Source organism: Berghia stephanieae, chromosome 1 (genome assembly GCF_034508935.2).
Source record: "Berghia stephanieae isolate SIO BIC M18660-M18661 chromosome 1, UCSD_Bste_1.3, whole genome shotgun sequence".
Taxonomy (NCBI): domain Eukaryota; kingdom Metazoa; phylum Mollusca; class Gastropoda; order Nudibranchia; family Aeolidiidae; genus Berghia; species Berghia stephanieae.
The window spans coordinates 19,499,102-19,514,752 of NC_088360.1; the positions used below are offsets into that span (position 1 = coordinate 19,499,102).

Below are 15,651 nucleotides of genomic sequence, written 5' to 3' on the forward strand. Positions count from 1 at the left end.
TAAGTAAACCAAAGAGATCACAATGAGAAAATTCAAGTTTTTAAAATGTTAAGAAACACAATTTTATTGTGGGGGGCAGCGTGGCTCAGCGGTACTGTCTTAGCTTCGTACCCGAAAGGTATCGAGCTAGATCACCCGCCGCTGCGCTGTGTAGCCTTGAGCAAGTCACCTCGCCTTAGCTCAACTTGCGGCGCTGCACTGCGGCTGACGCCTGGGTTATTCCAGTCTTCCCTTGTAATAGAGCCTGGAGACAAATTTCCCCTTTGGGATGAATAAAGGGAATTTTATATTATTTTTAAAAATTTACTTATCTCCTCAACGAATGAAGGCATTAATTTATGTTTACACAAAATTGATTAGTTAATCTTGAAACTTTAAGTATCAGGGTCACCCGGACATAACACCGTTTTGAGACGATCGGCCACATAGTGTTGAAATCAATTGGAATAGATAGAACGAGTGTTCGAACACAAACCCTTAATCAGCAGAATAAACAGTAGCATCTGCTGATCCATCTCCAATGTTTTTATTATTATCATTCATTTGATCAATCGCACCAATCCCTTATATATATATATATATATATATATATATATATATATATATATATATATATATATATATATATAAATATATATATGTGTGTGTGTGTGTGTGTGTGTGTGTGTGTGTGTGTGTCGGGGTGAACGAAAATGCCAAAAATTTAGTTGAATGTCAACATGCTCAGAATGCCAAAATATAGATTGTTGGCACGTGAATAAAACTGCATGAACTGTCTTCTATGAATAACACAAAATTTAGATGATTGTCAGATGAATGAAACTGCTCTCTCTCTCTCTCTCTCTCTCTCTCTCTCTCTCTCTCTCTCTCTCTCTCTCTCTGTGTGTGTGTGTGTGTCTATCTATCTATCTATCTATCTATCTATCTATCTATCTATCTATCTATCTATCTATCTATCTATCTATCTATCTGTCTATCCATCTATCTATCTATCTATCTATCTATCTATCTATCTATCTATCTATCTATCTATCTATCTATCTGTCTATCCATCTATCTATCTCTCTTGTATTAATAGCACACAATTTTGATAGTATGTGAATAAAACCGCATTCACTCTCCTCTATAAATATTGCAAAAATATTTCGATGAAAACAACCACATTCACTCTCTTTTATAAATAGAACAACATTTAGGTTATTGGCACATAAATAAAAGTGCATTCACTCTCTTCTATAAATAGAATTTAATAAAAATAAAATTGTATAATTCAGATGTTTAAATTAAATTGTAAACGGTACGGAATTAAGTTGAATGTCTGAAAATATGAATCATTGGCATGTTCAATACGATTATATTCACTATGTTATGGAAATAGCGCCTCATGAAATCAATATTGCAAGACGTGAACACATTTTATGAGTCTGGTATCCAGACGGAATACTCTTCAACAGTCGTAACGTCACTTCCTTGCTAATGACGCATGGTAACTGAGTAACATTGGCTCTAAACTATCGGAACAATGGCGGACGCCGTATGAAATATTTCTCCGGCGAGCAAAATAAGCGTATCCAGAGGAAAAAAACACATAAATTTGATCATGTTTTGACTTTTACACATTCTGATCACAAGGCATATGAAAAGGTCTAACCAGCATGAAGAATAAAAAGTAATGATTTTCTGTGTTTAGAACCAAGATGGCTGCCGTTGCCGGGCGGCGTGACATCAGACTACTGAATCCAATAATGGGCGGCTCCTTTTAACATTGTTGTGTGTAAAGAATGAACAATATTTGGCGTTGGTTTGAGAGTATTTCCATTACAACTATGATGCCATAACAATTTGGGTTATCGGACCTGCAAATAAGTAAACTTTGATATTGTATTTATCATATTTTTAATTGAAATTTTTAGAAGTAATTCCCCCCGATATAATTACATGTTGAGATGGTTGGTGAGAAAGGAGTCATAGGCCAGACATTGATGCTGCGCGCTTAGGTAATATACTCACAACATTCCGCCAGCCAAATATAACGTATTAAAGAACAAAACTGTGTGTAACCTTGACCATTTATAGTCTGATTGATACAATGTAGTGAAAACTACTCATAAAAATGGCTGGCTAAAATCAATAACAAAGAGCTGTGTGACGTCAACTTCATTCCTTCTATGGATACATTTATGTAGGTAGTCCTACAGAACCACAGGCCCCATGGAACCGGAGTTAATCCCGGTTTCTATAGCGTGAAACGGACTGTAGCAATTGCTTGCTACCGTTTGGATAGGACGCTTGTCTATTGCAACGTACTTTCCGCCAAATCTAATAGTTCCATCTACCCAATCGCTGTTTGGTGGACATGGGGGGGGGGGGGGTATTCAGAAAAAACCCATCTCGACTGCACCCGGAATCGATCTTGGTCCCTTTACTTGTGAAGCAAGTGCTCTGCCACCTGAGAAATGGGGACCCCCCATTGATACAGTTATGATCAGCATTAAAACTACCATGTAGAGCAGCTGTCACTGGATGGTGTATTACCAATACGATTCAATAGTCTGATGTCACGCCGCCCGGCAACGGCGGCCATCTTGGTTCTAAACAAAGAAAATCATTACTTTTTATTCTTCATGCTGGCTAGAACTTTTCATATGCCTTGTGATCAGAATGTGTAAGAGTTAAAATATGATCAAAATTATGTTTTTTTTCCCCCTCTGAATACGCTTTATGCTCGCCGGGGAAATATTTCATACGGCGTCCGCCATTGTTCCGATAGTTTAGACCCAGTATTACTAGGTTAACATGCGTCATTAGGAAGGAAGTGACGTTACGACTGTTGAAGAGTATTGCTCTAAAATGAACAATATATAATTCTCTGTTCCAGCGTGGCCATCGTTTACTTACAGCTCGACAGATGGTCAAGTACTCATTGTACACGGTGAATACGATGAGAGCATGTGAGTAAAGAGCCTTTTTCCAAGGACTCAACTATGCGCCGAGCGAGGCTCGAACCCAGGACCTTCCGGCCCGAAAGCGAGTGTCTTACCACAAGACCAATCCCGGGTATTTCCAGAATACGATGGTTAACTGGTGAAGAAGAACGTTGTTTATGAATTCTAAGCACTCTATTTATGAGGGCTTAGTCTATACCAAATGTTCGATCGACTGGTTTACAAATCAGTACTAGAAGACAGTCTAATGGAGTTATGACTAGTTCCACGTCTTTGGTCTAAAGACAGTAAAACACGGTTATGCCGATTTGCAATCACCGACATAGCTTTCAATTTAGATATAATATTCTATTTATTTAAAATAAAACACTGAAAAGATGTGATTGAAACAGTGTAGGAAAAATAGAAAGAAGAATACAAGAAAATAATCATCCCAAAAGATCAACCTGTCTCGATTATCGAACGAGCCTCAGAGCTCTAGGTTTAAGAATAGAGACTAAATTAAGTAGTAGTAGTAGTAGTAGTAGTAGGTAGTAGTAGTAGTAGTAGTAGTAGTAGTAGTAGTAGTAGTAGTAGTAGTAGTAGTAGAAGTAGTAGTAGTAGTAGTAGAAGTAGTAGTAGTAGTAGTAGTAGTAGTAGTAGTAGTAGTAATAGTAGTAGTAGTAGTAGTAGGTAGTAGTAGTAGTAGTAGTAGTAGTAGTAGTAGTAGTAGTAGTAGTAGTAGAAGTAGTAGTAGTAGTAGTAGTAGTAGTAGTAGTAGTAGTAGTAGTAGTAGTAGTAGTAGTAGGTAGTAGTAGTTAGTTAGTAGTAGTAGTAGTAGTAGTAGTAGAAGTAGTAGTAGTAGTAGTAGTAGTAGTAGTAGTAGTAGTAGTAGTAGTAGTAGTAGTAGTAGAATAGTAGTAGTAGTAGTAGTAGTAGTAGTAGTAGTAGTAATAGTAGTAGTAGAAGTAGTAGTAATAGTAGTAGTAGAAGTAGTAGTAGTAGTAGTAGTAGTTAGTAGCAGCAGTAGTAGTAGTAGTAGTAGTAGTAGTTAGTAGTAGTAGTAGTAGTAGTAGTAGTAGTAGTAGAGTAGTAGTAGTAGTAGTAGTAGTAGTAGTAGTAGTAGTAGTAGTAGTAGTAGTAGTAGTAGTAGTAGTAGTAGTAGTAGTAGTAGTAGTAGTATAGTAGTAGTAGTAGTAGTAGTAGTAGTAGTAGTAGTAGTAGTAGTAGTAGTAGTAGTAGTAGTAGTAGTATAGTAGTAGTAGTAGTAGTAGTAGTAGTAGTAGTAGTAGTAGTAGTAGTAGAGTAGTAGTAGTAGTAGTAGTAGTAGTAGTAGCAGCAGTAGTAGTAGTAGTAGTTAGTAGTAGTAGTAGTAGTAGTAGTAGTAGTAGTAGTGTTGTTGTTGTTGTTGTTGTTGTAAGCCTCGCAGTCCTTATGATGCTTGCTGAAAATTGTGGGATTCAGTCATAGTCGATGAGTATAGCTGCTCTCTCAATCCATGTTGTTAACTGTTTCCATTGGTCACAGTCCTGGGCCAGAGTTTTGAGGCTGTCTTGTTATGACTTTAGTACTTAGGGCACTGCAATGTTTCTTTGTTCTTCAGGGATTAATTCGGCCTCATCTGAATCCAGAAATTTCTGATATGTAGAGAGATTCTGGTTCAGGGTAGTTACTATTGATGTTGGTGGTCTCCCTACATATTTGTTGCCATGAAGGAAATATTCTGTTATTGCACTTTGGGCTGGGCTGTTATCTTTTCTACGTAAGATGTGACCAAATAGCCTCCATCGCTGTTTTTTATTATTGTACTAAATTAAGAGCAGATAATATATGAAAAGATTGTTCCCTTCGATAAATACTACAGCCGCGTATCATTGCAAATTTGATTGTCTTTTATCATTAAGTTTAAGAAATTACAACGAGCTATGTTCAGTGAGAGTCACAGATTTACATATTGTAAAGACATCTTATCTTTGTCGAGCGGCTTTTAGTGAGCACGGTTAAGATCACAAATCCTTATGTAAGCCAATGTGTTTGTGGTGCCTCTTTATACCTTTTCTAAGACGTATTCTTTTGGTGTATAAGTTGTTATTGCGTCATAATTGTCCATGTATATCTTATATTTTAAATGAAGGACCATGCCAAAGTAAGACATGTCATATTTTTTATTTATACTTTTATAGTTTTCATTGCAAAAGATTAACTATAGTAGTTAATGGAGGTATGCTAGAATGATGACAATTGTTATCTAATGTCATGGTTTTCATCATATATTTACATTTCAAACAATATTTTTTTGTGACTGAAAAGAGTCAAATAAAAAATAGCTGGCATTTTAAAATTTATTATCAAGGGAACTAACTTCCATATGGCGTATTCCATTAGTGAGCGGAGTGTATAATGTCAAGGTCATTCGACTCACTTTAGAAAAATAAAAATAAGCAAAATCTTCAATCATATGTTGTAAACTCTGAATGAAAGATCTTTGTTCTCGATGTAGCGTTTGCATATGGATTAATGTTTTCATATAACCGATAATTAATTAATATTAACATAGAAAAGAAAGAAAATCGACAAGCCAAATAAAGTTCGATTTATCAAACATTTCGGTATATCCGTCTCCGGTTTGATCGCTTGCCCTGTACAGAATGATACCATAATGTACAAACTATAGACAATAAAACAAGATGACTCAAAAACGAAGCAATGTCAGACAGGCTAGGGTTGGGTTTTTTTGTTTTTATTACCGATCGTCGTGTGTTCTGGACAAACAGAGGCCGTGATACAGATGGGTTATTGGCAGATCTTTTGTCCAGCCTGACACACTGAATGTTTACAATGATGCCTGAGGTGGAGTGTTCCGCTTGCCAGACAAATTACTTCCCTTACTGAAAAGATAGAAGCTTCCTTTCCTCCCACGCTTTTCATAACGCGATTTTAAATCACTCCTACCATGTCTACCCATTGAGCATTTTTTTTTTTTACAAAAAGCATCACTCAGCTTGTAGAACTTTTATGTTTATGCCCAGAGTTCTTAACTTGAAACGTACAGTAAAATAAGACTGAAAAGTCGTGACTTAACACATTCTACTCTTCCGGTTCTAAAATCCTTGGAAGTGTGTATACAACCAGTCCTTCGGAGGACTCATAAAGAATAGGTTACATAATGAATCATAAAGTCGCTTAACTATATCATTATCAGGTTGTATATGCGGATTCTTGAGATTACTGGGCTTAAAAAAGCAAAGATTGATTATCTTTATTGACTACTAGCATATATTTAGACTAGAAAATATGATGCAACCACTTTGCAACCAGAAAATTTGTGCGGTTATGTGGTCTAGTGGTATGACACTCGCTTTCGAATCGGAAGGTCCTGGGTTCGCTCGCGCTCGGGGCATAGTTGAGTCCTTGGAAAAGGCTCTTTACTCACATTCTCTCACCGTACTCATGTGTAAAATGAGTACCTGGCCGTTAACAGCGTTGTCTTTGTCCGAAAAATTGTAATATTGCCTAACAGGCGTTATGTCCCGTCCTACATGTAAAATGTTGTTATTGACCAGGGAAAACCTTGTAAAGCGCTTTGAGCACGTTTAGTGGATATTGCGCTATGTAAAAGCTCAATTAAAAAAAATAAATTAAAAATTAAATTACACAACGTATGTATCCAGTCCCACGTAAGAGTGGTTTTACACTTCCAATGAGATTGGAGCCATTTGGGGAGTGGGGGGGGGGGGCTCAAACTTTTGTTCCCTTTAGCTTGTGAGAATTTTGAGCTCATGTTCTGGTATTCGTATCGTATCTTTTTAGAGCTAATGAGCTTTTAAAATCTTTAAATGCTCCGTGGAGCGTCTATATATATAGAGAGAAATTATTGATGGTATGCGACAAAGCGTGATATTTACCCGTTCTATCCACCAGATGAATCGTACCAACACACGAAACGGTGTGTAAACTTCAACGTTAATAGTCTTATTGGGACAGTATAGTTAGAAATCATTACGCCACTGTCACTCTAAAAACAAGAAAGAGCTGAGTGACGTCATCATAGATTATATTATTTACTTGATAATGGTTTTAGTTCGAAATTGTACTTCACCAAAAGAAACCAAGTCCACCATCACCACCATCTTCATTACCATCACCACCACCACCACCACAACCACCACCACTATCACCACCACCACCACAGCAGCAGCAGCAACAATGACAGCAGTAGCAACTGCTTCATTACATTCACTACAACCATGACGAAATGACATGCAAGCTGATGAGCTATCCAACATTAAATAAAATCACCACAAGCTTTTTTTATACACATTAAAACATGCATTAATAAACTGCTTATAAAATCTAATCTTTCTTTTCTATTTCAGGATTATCACAATGATTACAGTTAAATCGACATAAGATAATTGAGGATGCCTATCTACCCGGCCAAACGTAATTCAAATATGATTGGATTTCCTACGAGTGTATAAAAATGATATCGAAAAAACTGACCACTAAAATGATGATGGAGAATACAATGATGACTCCTATATTCTATTCTCCAATGAGCACGGAATCTCTATAACTGTAAGGAAAATCATAGCATCCCGCCCATTTCTGAATAAAGGTATGGAAAAGAGCCACAATTCAGATCATAACAACAACGCGGAAAGAAGCCAAACTTTAGCGTATTCACTTGGAAATTTGCTGCAAAATCTATCCACTGCTTACGACGAGTTTCAAATATCCTCTGACAAAGATCGATATGGCTCGTTCTCCAACTACCTTCGAGCAAATGAGGGGCAATCTACCCACCCGACTGGCAGCAAACTGCACACATCGGACAGACTTCAAGAAAACGCGTCAGCTATGTTATACGATAGCATCGGAATGACCACCGCCACAGATTCTTTTTTGTCTTTCTCGGCTGCATATAATTTGTCACAAACTTATAATGGGACGGCTGGCCATTTGGTGGGAACGGAATGGTCGACCCTAAAAATTGTCATCGTTTGCATTGTCGTTCTTTTGTCTATCATCACCGCAGGCGGAAATCTTCTAGTCATCATTGCTTTTAAATTAGACAAACAGTTACAAACTGTTAGTAATTATTTTCTACTAAGTCTAGCTGTTGCTGATGTAACGATAGGGATTATCTCAATGCCCATTTTTACTGTTTTTAGATTGATGGGTTACTGGCCTTTAAATGAATTAATGTGCGATATATGGCTGTCTTTGGATTATACCATGAGCAACGCATCTGTAGCAAATTTAATTATAATTAGTTTTGATCGTTATTTGAGCGTAACAAGACCTTTAACGTACCGGGCTAAGCGTACACCTAAAAGAGCAGCCACAATGATATGCTGCGCCTGGATTATATCCACAATTCTGTGGACTCCGTGGATATTTGCTTGGCCATATATAGAGGGCAAAAGAACAGTTCCTGCAACGGACTGCTACATACAATTTCTTAAAGAAAACCAATATATTACAATCATAACAGCCATGTTTGCATTTTACATACCGGTTATCATAATGTCTATTTTGTATTATAAAATTTATCAGGAGACACAGAAAAGGCAGAAAGACTTACCTCATTTACAAGGTTTACGAAAATCAAAGAAGATAAAACATCGGCGACATCTATACGATCATCAAAGCAAGAAATCGCTGGCGTCTAGCGATGACGAGTGCCATTCGAGCTTTAGGGAAAGAACAAACGTCCTGGTTCGTCAAAATGGCGTCGATATTGTAGAGTCTGTGACTCTAAAAACAAAACTTTTAAGTTGTCTTAGAATTGATCGCGATTCTGACGATCTGGACGATTCTAGTTCCAGCGAACCACCTGCGTCACCAACAGCACTTTGTCAAAATTCATCAAAACCGCCACCTTCGTTACTAGCATTAAGAGCGAATGGCCTCTCAAGCTCGGTAAGACAAGACTCGGACACTTCAACCAGGAGTCTTACAAGCACGCCTTCTTCAAAACCACAACGAACTGTTCGAATGAACTGCAGTACATCTCTCATTCCTCTTTTACCTATTGACACTCCTAGTCCAACATCACCAGTCGGTTCTAACAATGGGCCTGTTTTAGAATCTCCAACGCACAATGGAAATTCATTGCGAGTTCAAAAATCTGAAATGAACACGAACAACACAACGAAGCTTTCAATGTCCCTTCAACACACGGTTAGCACAACATTCTCCCAACCTAGTCAAGATACAATTATGGAGGATCCGTTGTCAGAATCGTCCATTTACGTACCCACTACCGACGATGAGATCTGTCAAAGTCGTAAAGAAAGCGAGGATGAAGAGGATGACGATGATGACGAGAAGGAAGAACACGATTTATACAGAGTGTTGATTCGTTTTCCAAGGGAAGATTCCACAGATTCAAACCCCCAACCAACGATTCGAATGGTGGCTGAGGAGGATTTGGACCGATTCAGCGAGCTAAATCCGTCATTGGTTCAAAAAACCGAGAGTGATACTGAAGATGACGATTTTAAAACGGCGAGAGAAATCCACGACCGACCATCATTACCTCCCCCTGTTCGTCCACCAACTGGAACACCTGCTTTAGCCAGGAGGGCGCAGAGCAATGATTCCAATAAAATAGCCATGCAGGCCAAAATCGCTGCTAAGGCAGCTACGAAAGTGAGAAAGGCCAAACAGCAACAGGCGAGGCCTAAATCTCATACAAAACGCCAGGAGCGTAAGCAAGACCAGAAAGCGGCGAAGACTCTAACAGCCATTCTTCTGGCGTTTATTATTACATGGACTCCTTATAATATTTTCACGGTCATGGAGACGTTTTGCCATGGATGTGTCAACATGGACCTCTACACCATAGGTGAGTCTTAATTGTTATTATCGGAATTGGCTTTTCCCCGCTTTTTCTTTCTTTCTCAATGTTGAGTTCTCATCTTTGTAAAAATCCACTGGACTATAGTTTATTATAGGATACCAAATTCAATAAAGACCCGAGTCAACTAAACTAACAATTGGCAAAGTTCGACAAATTAAACAACAAGTCAGCGTATTATTCTTACACGACTCAGGCATAATATGTTATTATTCCATCCAATACTCACTCGTCTCTATTTACTTACATTTTGATTTTTACATTCTAGCGTTCACTGGTTATTTCACTACGACTGAAAAGCTCATAGTTTTTTGGAATGCTATGAGTTGAAAAGAAAAAAAGAAAATAGTCCCTTCTAAGCCACAAACTTTATCCTGGATAAATTTAGGGTTTTATTTTTGGGGGGGGGGGGGGGGTTCGGATTTTTGTTGTTGTTGGTAGAGCTACGAAGTAAATGCGTGCAACACTTTTAATAGGACGTCACACTATTCAAATACGTTCGTCAGACCCAATAGGCCAATTTACTCAATAAATATTGAGTGCACAGATTAAGCGGGGCGAGAGAAAATGAGTAAAGATTAGTTTCAAAAGATTCAATTTTGCGCCGCCCAGAGCAGGACTTGAACCATACACCTACAGATCTGAAGGTCGCACAACGGAGAAGTCAAGTAATCATTAACTAATTAAACCGGTTTCTGACACAAACACTCTATCAACTGAGCTATCCTGACTCTTATTAGTTCAAACACGTTATCAATTTTACCTTCATGCTAGCATTATACTATTCCAGTCTCCTTTCCCCAACATTCTATATAAAATTTAAAAAATTCCCTTTAGTCATCCCCAAGGGGAAATTTGTCTTTAGGGTCTATTCCAAGGGAAGACTGGAATAACCCAGGCGTCAGCCGCAGAGCAGCGCCGCAAAGTGAGCTAGGGTGAGGTGACTTGCTCAAGGCCACACAACGCAGCGGCGGGTGATTGAACTCGGTACCTTTCGGGTAAGAAGCAAAGACCGTACCACTGAGCCACACTGCCTACCAATCGTACTAATGGTCGAATAGGCCATCATCATTTTGCCACGGGCTATAATGACACTATTATAGGCCTACTCCTATAACTAATAGATAGTATGCGCTTGGCCAAGAAGCTCAAAACATTGCCATCCGGAAGTATAACAGACCAACACACACAAATGTGTGTATCCATGAACGTTTATAGTCAGGTTAATACAGTTCAGTGAGCATTACTCATAAACGCGGATGGCAAAAAACAATAACAAAGACCTGAGTGACGTCATCTTCGAACTATCTATACTTATACCCCGAGCAGCATCCCAGATAACTTTTCCAATTATAAAGTCAGTTTCACCTCGACCTTGAGTTTCACAAATATATGTTAATTCATAGGTCAACTTATGACATATTACACGCTATTATGAGTTTGACCCCCGGTTGAATTCACAACCCTTCTCATAATATTCGGCAAGATACTTTTTCTGATCACGTGACTTTATTTTACAGTTAAGTAGAATTTTCTTCTACTCTATTCACGTCTATGAGTAATTTACCTTATTATAAGTATTTTAGATATCATAATGATCTATTAAAATACTTATTTGCAATGCTATTAGTTATAGCAGTCTTGGAACTTGTCTTTTTTTTAAAGATGTCCGCCAGACAATTTTAATTTCCATGGCAACGGGTGAATATTTTTTAATGTCCTCTAAATTTTTTACCTTTTTAAATCACTAGCCATTAAGTGAATTGGGTTTTATCATCATTATGATTAAAGTTAAAAGAAAGAAGAGAAGAAAGAAGAAGAAGAGAAAGAAGAAGAAGAAGAAGAAGAAAAGAAGAAAAGAAGAAGAAGAAGAAGAAGAAGAAGAAGAAGAAGAAGAGAAGAAGAAAAGAAGAAGAAGAAGAAGAAGAAGAAGAGAAGAAGAAAGAAGAAGAAGAGAGAAGAAGAAGAAAGAAGAGAAGAAGAGAAGAAGAAGAGAAGAAGAAGAAGAAGAAAGAGAAGAAGAAGAAAGAAAAGAAGAGAAGAAGAAGGAAGAAGAAGAGAAAGAAGAAAAGAAGAAGAAGAGAGAGAAGAAGAAGAAGAAGAAGAAGAAGAGAAGAAAAGAAGAAGAAGAGAAGAAGAAGAAGGAAGAGAAGAAAGAAGAAGAAGAAGAAGAAGAAGAAGAAGAGAGAAAGAAGAAGAAGAAGAAGAAAGAAGAAGAAAGAAGAAGAGAAGAAGAAGAAGAAAAGAAAGAAGAAGAAGAAGAAGAAGAAGAAGAAGAAGAAGAAGAAGAGAAGAAGAAGAAGAAGAAGAAGAAAGAAGAAGAAAAGAGAAGAAAGAAGAAGAAGAAGAAGAAGAAGAAGAAGAAGAAGAAGAAGAAGAAGAAGAAGAAGAAGAAGAAGAAGAAGAAGAGAAGAAGAAGAAGAAGAAGAAGAAGAAGAAGAAGAGAAGAAGGAAGAAGAAGAAGAAGAGAGAAGAAGAAGAAGAAGAAGAAGAAGAAGAAGAAGAAGAAGAAGAAGAAGAAGAAGAAGAAGAAGAAGAGAAGAAGAAGAAGAAGAAGAAGAAGAAGAAGAAGAAGAGAAGAAGAAGAAGAAGAAAGAAGAGAAGAAGAAGAAGAAGAAGAAGAAGAAGAAGAAGAAGAAGAAGAAGAAGAAGAAGAAGAAGAAGAAGAAGAAGAGAAGAAGAAGAAGAAGAAGAAGAAGAAGAAGAAGAAGAAGAAGAAGAAGAAGAAGAAGAAGAAGAGAAGAAGAAAGAAGAAGAAGAAGAAGAAGAAGAGAAGAAGAAGAAGAAGAAGAAGAAGAAAGAAGAAGAAGAAGAAGAAGAAGAAGAGAAGAAGAAGAAGAAGAAGAAAGAAGAAAGAAGAAGAAGAAAGAAGAAGAAGAAGAAGAAGAAGAAGAAGAAGAAAGAAGAAGAGAAGAAGAAGAAGAGAAGAAGAAGAAGAAGAAGAAAGAAGAAGAAGAAGAAGAAGAAGAGAAGAAGAAGAAGAAGAGAAGGAAGAGAAGAAGAAGAGAAGGAAGAAGAAGAAGAGAAGAAGAAGGAAGAAGAAGAAGAAGAAGAAGAAAGAAGAAGAAGAAGAAAGAAGAAGAAGAAGAAGAAGAAGAAGAAGAAGAAGAAAGAAGAAGAAAGAAGAAGAAGAAGAAGAAGAAGAGAAGAAGAAGAAGAAGAAGAAGAAGAAGAAGATCATCCCTCCATAGATTCAATATACTCAAATTTAAAGAGCGAAACTTCCCTCTTCACTAATGTCTTATTCATTCGTTTGATGATGAATTTATTGATTACTTAATTGGTAAATCTATTTATTTATCAACTCATCATTTTCAAATGCTCCTCGGCATTGCGTTGTTTGCTCGTTAATTAATTAACGTTCATCATTTCGTGCAGGATATCGAAGTGAACCTTACAGAAACCAGATTTTAAATGTAATTTAATCAATTTTCAATCATCTAGAAATCGCTGTTCACACGGGCCATTTAAAAAACAGATTTATAATATTGTGAATTATATGATGAAAAATAAAACTCCTCAGCATTTAACTTCCTACGCTTTCCCCCAAATCGACTTTCGATATCGGTCAGAACCTAGTCTTAACCTCTCCTTACCACCTATAGGAAACATCGTCACAATCGTTACGATACAACCAGCAGTTTTCTTATTCTGATTTCGTTCTGTTATAGTTATATAGCTACAAAAACTGGACACTGTGTTGCAGAGCCCATTTTTCTGAACAAAATATAGAATATACTCGTTATTATCTGTTTGAAAAATCTATCTTTCTGTTGGGTGGTTATGGAATTTCGGGTATAATTCTGAAAATAGCTGGTAAGGAGAGAGTTAACTTCCAGTTGCAGTGGCGTCCTCTTCCTTTCTACTTCCATTCCTCTTGTCGTCATCCTTTCATCAGTAACCACATTACTCCCACTCTTTTCAAGCTGAAATTGGTGGGGACCAGGACCAGTCCTGTTCAATGGGTTCTTGTTGGATTTATATTTGCAACCCATCGCATCAATAAGGCCTAATATTGAAATGAACTTGATGGGGAAAACCTCGAGTTTACTGTGAAAATAATCAGAACTAGGAAATAAAGATTGTGTCAAGTTTAACCAGAACTCTGGAAAAATAAACACCTAGGTCAAAATTTGGCCAGAAAACTCGTCCTTTAAATATCGATCGATTTAAATGATCCTCATTTTGGCAAAAACTCTCAAACCCGGGACTTCACGAGGTCTTCCTGAACGTCCCAGGTTTGAGAGTTTATGTCAAGGCGAGGGTCATTTATTTAAATTCAATCGATATTTGAAGAACGAGTTTTCTGGCCAAATTTTTAAATACGTGTTTTTCCACGGTAAGGCAGGGCAATTAACTGGTTAAAAAAAATAAATAAATAAATAAATAAACAAACTCACCCTTCTTAATGATGGCATTGCTTTTAATTCGAATTTCTAAGTTTAGCTTAAAATTAAATTCCAAACATCGGGTTCACTCTGGTATATTACCGTTTTGAGACGACTGGTCACATTTACTGTACCGTCGTATTCTGTTAAAAAAAAATAATAATAAAAAAAAAAGCCAAACCCCAACACATTTTAATTTTTTTTTTTGCAAGAAATCTCGTCTTTCAAATATTATGGATTAATTGGAATGAACGTTATCTTGTCGGAAACTTTGAAACGTGGGGCTACAGGAGTCCCGGTTTGAGAAAACGAGGTTTATTTTAAGCGATCGATATTTGAAGGAAGAGTTTTCTGGCCAAATTGTTATAAATGTGTCGTTGGTTTTTCCAGAATACGTCCGTACACTGTAAAGCGACATAATGACCTTTGACATCGTTTAATTTACCACACACCCCCTTTCATACTGTTATTTTCCTTCTTTTATTTTATTATTATTTGTTTTGTTGTTTTTTTTTTGTTTTTTTTTTTGGGGGGGGGGGGGGGGGGGGGTTGCACTCCATTAGCCTTCCCATAATCCATCGATCAATGTACGTTTTTCCCATCATGCTCTTTTGTTCATGAAATCGATTTGTATTTAACCAGTTTACTACCGTACTCTAAAACAAACAAACACGTATTTAAAAATTTGGCCAGAAAACTCGTCCTTCAAATATCGATCGATTTAAATAGCCCTAGCCTTGGCAAACACTCTCAAACCTGGGACATCGCGAGGACTTCCTTTAAGTCCCAGGTTTGAGAGTTTTTTTCCAAGATGAGGGTCATTTAAATCGATCTATATTTGAAGGACGAGTTTTTTGGCCAAATTTTAAAATACGTGTTTTTTTCCAGAGAACGGCAGTTGACTGGTTAACTCATTCAACCCTAACACCGACTATATCCGTAGTTTACCAGGGTTGCTTTCACCCCATACCTATTTATTACATTTTTTCTGAGACAGACTATAGGAGAGTACCAAAGCTAATGTTTTTAGATTTTACATGTTAGTGGTAGTTGAATGAAACTATCTATGTACATGCTCATTTTAATATGATTTTTTACAATTTTGAAAAGCAGGAAACATCTCTAGGATTGAGTGAGTTAAACGGGAAAGGGAGTCTCTAATTCTTTTAAAATCGGTCGATAAGCATCTTAAAGTAACGAGGACGACAGTTCTCGGTTAATAGCTTGACATGCATTATGTCTATGAGGATTTAACATAATCGGTGGAGTCTTGTACTTTTTACTACATACGGCAATGTGGTCTCATGGAATGATGACACTCGGATTCGGGTCGGAAGATCCTGGTTTAAAGTGCGCTCTCAGCGGCGCACAGATGAATCCTTTCAAAAAGAAAGGCTGTTTACTCAGGTGTAAAAATGAATATCTGGCTTTTAACAGCGCTGTATCTGAATGGAAAAAAATGTAATATTATTTT

General features: G+C 37.2%; 3 protein-coding genes across 3 annotated transcripts in view; 1 reads left to right on the forward strand and 2 right to left on the reverse strand.

Annotated features, from left to right (window-relative positions):
• LOC144970012 (cap-specific mRNA (nucleoside-2'-O-)-methyltransferase 1-like) overlaps positions 1–15,651 on the reverse strand; it is a 425,811-nt gene that overhangs the window by 268,432 nt on the left and 141,728 nt on the right. The gene's annotated exons all lie outside the window — the stretch shown is intronic.
• The window catches only part of LOC144970019 (muscarinic acetylcholine receptor M5-like), a 286,770-nt gene that overhangs the window by 106,956 nt on the left and 164,163 nt on the right, over positions 1–15,651 (reverse strand). The window lies entirely within an intron of this gene.
• LOC144963338 (uncharacterized) overlaps positions 7,355–15,651 on the forward strand; it is a 95,064-nt gene continuing 86,767 nt past the window's right edge. Inside the window, exon 1 of the mRNA XM_078897317.1 lies at positions 7,355–9,777. Coding sequence (XP_078753443.1) covers positions 7,545–9,777 — 2,233 coding nt within the window. The 5' untranslated portion in view covers positions 7,355–7,544. The remainder of the gene's footprint in view (positions 9,778–15,651) is intronic.